Genomic DNA, 3,175 nt, shown 5'->3' on the forward strand with positions numbered 1-3,175 from the left:
CTCTTCCTCCTCCTTCCCTCCCTCTTCTTCCCCCTGGCAGCCTGAGGAGGGCAGGAGGATGCTGGAGGTCCAACCCCAGGAGAGGAGGGCGCCTCCAGAGCCCAGCGAGCAGACGCCTCCCCCTGTAGGCGGAGGAGCAGGAACTGTGACCTTCCCGATAGCGCCGACCCCCAGCCAGCCCGCAGAGCAGACGGTGGGCCTGGTGTACAACCAGGACACGGCACAGTGGGAGAGGGTGTACCGGCAGGCCGCTGCTGGTAGAACGGCAGAGCCACCGGAGGCCTTAAGCCAAGAAATGCCTGTTGACCCCCCAGACGAGGACTCCCTGAGGAGGTACGATGTGTTTAATACCAGCAGACTCCGTAGAAGCTCTGGGGAAGGTTTTGTCTCCGTTTCACAGCCTGTTCGTGGCTGATAGGTTGTTCTACTTTTAGCTGCAGGGTGAGTTCAGTTATTATCGTCTGTCCTGTTTCTGTCATACAGGCGACTGTTGGAATCATCTCTGTTATCGTTGTCTCGCTACGACATGTCCGGATCAAGAGACCATCCCATTTACCCCGATCCGGCCAGGTACAGTACTGTACAGCGGTGGCCCCAACCTTTTCCTTCAGGGAGCCTTTTCTATCATTAATAAACTGACACAGTCACATATTTTATAGATATTTTTATTATATTCAAACTGTACAAACCAAACAGTGAACTCAGTAACTGCAGGAGGTTTGTGTAAAACCAGTGATGGATGAATTCTGAGCAGATTATTTCTCGTTTAGGGAACTTTTTATACATTTCTCTGTCTGTATTCTGTATTTTAATTATTACAGATTAGCTTCTTTTTGACAGATTCACTGTTTTCTTGTCCCTGACGCTCTATTAGACAATTCATTAGTTCTCTACAGAAGTGAACCTAATGCTGATATATAGGCCCACGTGTATATTTTTAAAGTTTGGAGACACCTGGAAATTGATCCTGTAAAATGTTGATTGTATTTTATCCCCTCACTGAGATTAGATAAACACTGGAGTGCTAGTAGGATAAACTCCTGTTAACTCAACTACAGTACTCCTGCTCGCTGTAGGTGATGAAGGCTTGTGCCTTGTCATTTTGTGAACTGCACAGTCAGCAGTTGCAGTCGTTGGAAAGGCCGACTCTTTTAAAACTTAATACGACCTTGTACTTATTTAGTTTAACAGTTGGGCTGGAGGACTTCTCTTTGAAATGACTGCCTGCTGCATGCGCTCTGTAATACACATACTTCTCATTACAGTGGATGAAAGAGGAAGTTCCTGTGCCAGGGCAGAAAGCCAGGGGTCATTGAGTTTGTAGACACTCTGTTCCCGTAGAAAGATTAGATTGGACACAAAGAACAACAAGACTAATGGGGCTGAGGATGTTGAAACCGTACATTATCCACACAGAGCTGTTTCTACTGTCTGCCCCAGTCTCACCTTCAGTTTGTGGTTGAAATAACGAGGCTGAACTCGTCCTCTGTGCTGTCCAGGCTTTCTCCAGCCGCGTACTACGCCCAGAGGATGATCCAGTATCTGTCGAGGCGGGACAGCATCCGCCAGCGCTCGCTCCGCTACCAGCAGAACCGAATGCGGGCCATGTCGTCTTCGTCCGACAGCCCCGCCAGCAACCCGACCAGCTCCATGGACAACAGCGACGTGGACTTTGAGGAGCTGGAGTAAGTTTTCTCTTTTTTCTGTGGACTCTGTACTCCTGTTTCTCCTTTAATGTTAGTAAGGATGTTCAATCGGAGTTAAAACCAACCTAATGTTGACTGAAATGATAAATAAATCTAAAATAAGCTGTAGCTACTAAATCTGACAAACCCTATTGTTCACAAGCTACTTACTCCAAGTGCATAAGCCTAAATTATTGATCTGGTATTGTTAAGTCTGTGCTGGCTAAACAACAAACTGTAGATTAGTTTTTCTTACATTTTCATCACAACCAGTGTTTTTATCTTTGGAGGGAGAACAGCGTCTCTTCCTAATATATAACCAACACTCTGTATTAAAGCAGTGCTTGTAGTTTCTTCTTCGATGTAGCTTTACCATTTTCTTTTTCCAGTGATAATGGAGACAGAGCGAGACACAGGACGCCACGTAACGCCAGGATGTCTGCACCCTCACTGGGCCGCTTCGTCCCACGGTGAGTCAGCTGTAACTCTTCTTCTTTCATCAGAAATGATCCTTAAAATGAATGAATAATGCCTAATTTTAAATCTTTTCTCTTTGGTGTTCTCCTCCAGGCGGTTCCTCCTCCCTGAGTACCTGCCTTATGCTGGGATCTTCCATGAACGAGGGCAGCCCGGCCTGGCCACACACTCCTCTGTCAACAGAGTGCTCGCTGGTAAACACACACACACACACACACTTTACACTGCTACCAAAAACACAATTTTAGGTTTCACCAGCAGCTACGAGCCAGATGCTGATAGGCTTCGGTGCACGTGGTTTCTCTGTATGAACACCCACAGTGTTTGACTCACAGCGTTTCCTGTTTCTCAGGTGCATCCATCGGGGACGGTCAGTCTGCAGTCGCCAGTAACATCGCTAACACCACCTATCGTCTGCAGTGGTGGGACTTCACCAAATTTGACCTGCCTGAGATCAGCAACGGTACAACCTCACCGCACTCTCCACGTTACCCTGCAGTCACTGGTCTGCGTACTGATGAGTGTGTCTGTTTGTGTCTCCTGTCCAGCATCGGTTAACGTTCTGGTGCCAAACTGTAAGATCTACAACGATGCCAGTTGTGACATCTCTGCAGACGGTCAGCTGCTGGCAGTCTTCATTCCCAGCAGTCAGCGGGGTTTCCCAGATGAGGGCATCCTGGCCATCTACTCCCTGGCTCCCCACAACCTGGGAGAGATGCTCTACACCAAGAGATTCGGTACAGTGTCCCTCTGAAGTTCAGCATCCATCAACTAACACCTCAGTTACACTACACAGCGTTAAAGGTCGTCAGAACGTGGTTGATAATGATACTGATCAGCCAGCGTCAGTAATCAATACCCACATTAATAAAGCATTAATCAAACTAAACAACCTGATCAGCCTTTATCAGTTAGCTAGTGTTTCTGTAGTGGAGACTAAACGTTAACAATGATCCATATCAGCAGTTTGAATCCAACTAAAAGCTCCCTGCACCAAACTCCCTTTAAGAAAT

The 3,175-nt window shown here is 47.2% G+C and overlaps 1 protein-coding gene across 1 annotated transcript in view; it reads left to right on the forward strand.

The window, feature by feature from the left end:
- The first annotated feature begins 6 nt into the window (after window positions 1-6).
- ambra1b (autophagy/beclin-1 regulator 1b) overlaps window positions 7-3,175 on the forward strand; it is a 5,850-nt gene continuing 2,681 nt past the window's right edge. The window contains exons 1-7 of the mRNA XM_035665749.1: window positions 7-333; window positions 484-570; window positions 1,500-1,685; window positions 2,075-2,155; window positions 2,256-2,356; window positions 2,515-2,625; window positions 2,711-2,899. Coding sequence (XP_035521642.1) covers window positions 59-333; window positions 484-570; window positions 1,500-1,685; window positions 2,075-2,155; window positions 2,256-2,356; window positions 2,515-2,625; window positions 2,711-2,899 — 1,030 coding nt within the window. The 5' untranslated portion in view covers window positions 7-58. The remainder of the gene's footprint in view (window positions 334-483; window positions 571-1,499; window positions 1,686-2,074; window positions 2,156-2,255; window positions 2,357-2,514; window positions 2,626-2,710; window positions 2,900-3,175) is intronic.

The sequence above is a fragment of the Morone saxatilis genome, unplaced genomic scaffold (genome assembly GCF_004916995.1).
Source record: "Morone saxatilis isolate NCDOM2014 unplaced genomic scaffold, NCSU_SB_2.0 Contig2, whole genome shotgun sequence".
Classification (NCBI taxonomy): domain Eukaryota; kingdom Metazoa; phylum Chordata; class Actinopteri; family Moronidae; genus Morone; species Morone saxatilis.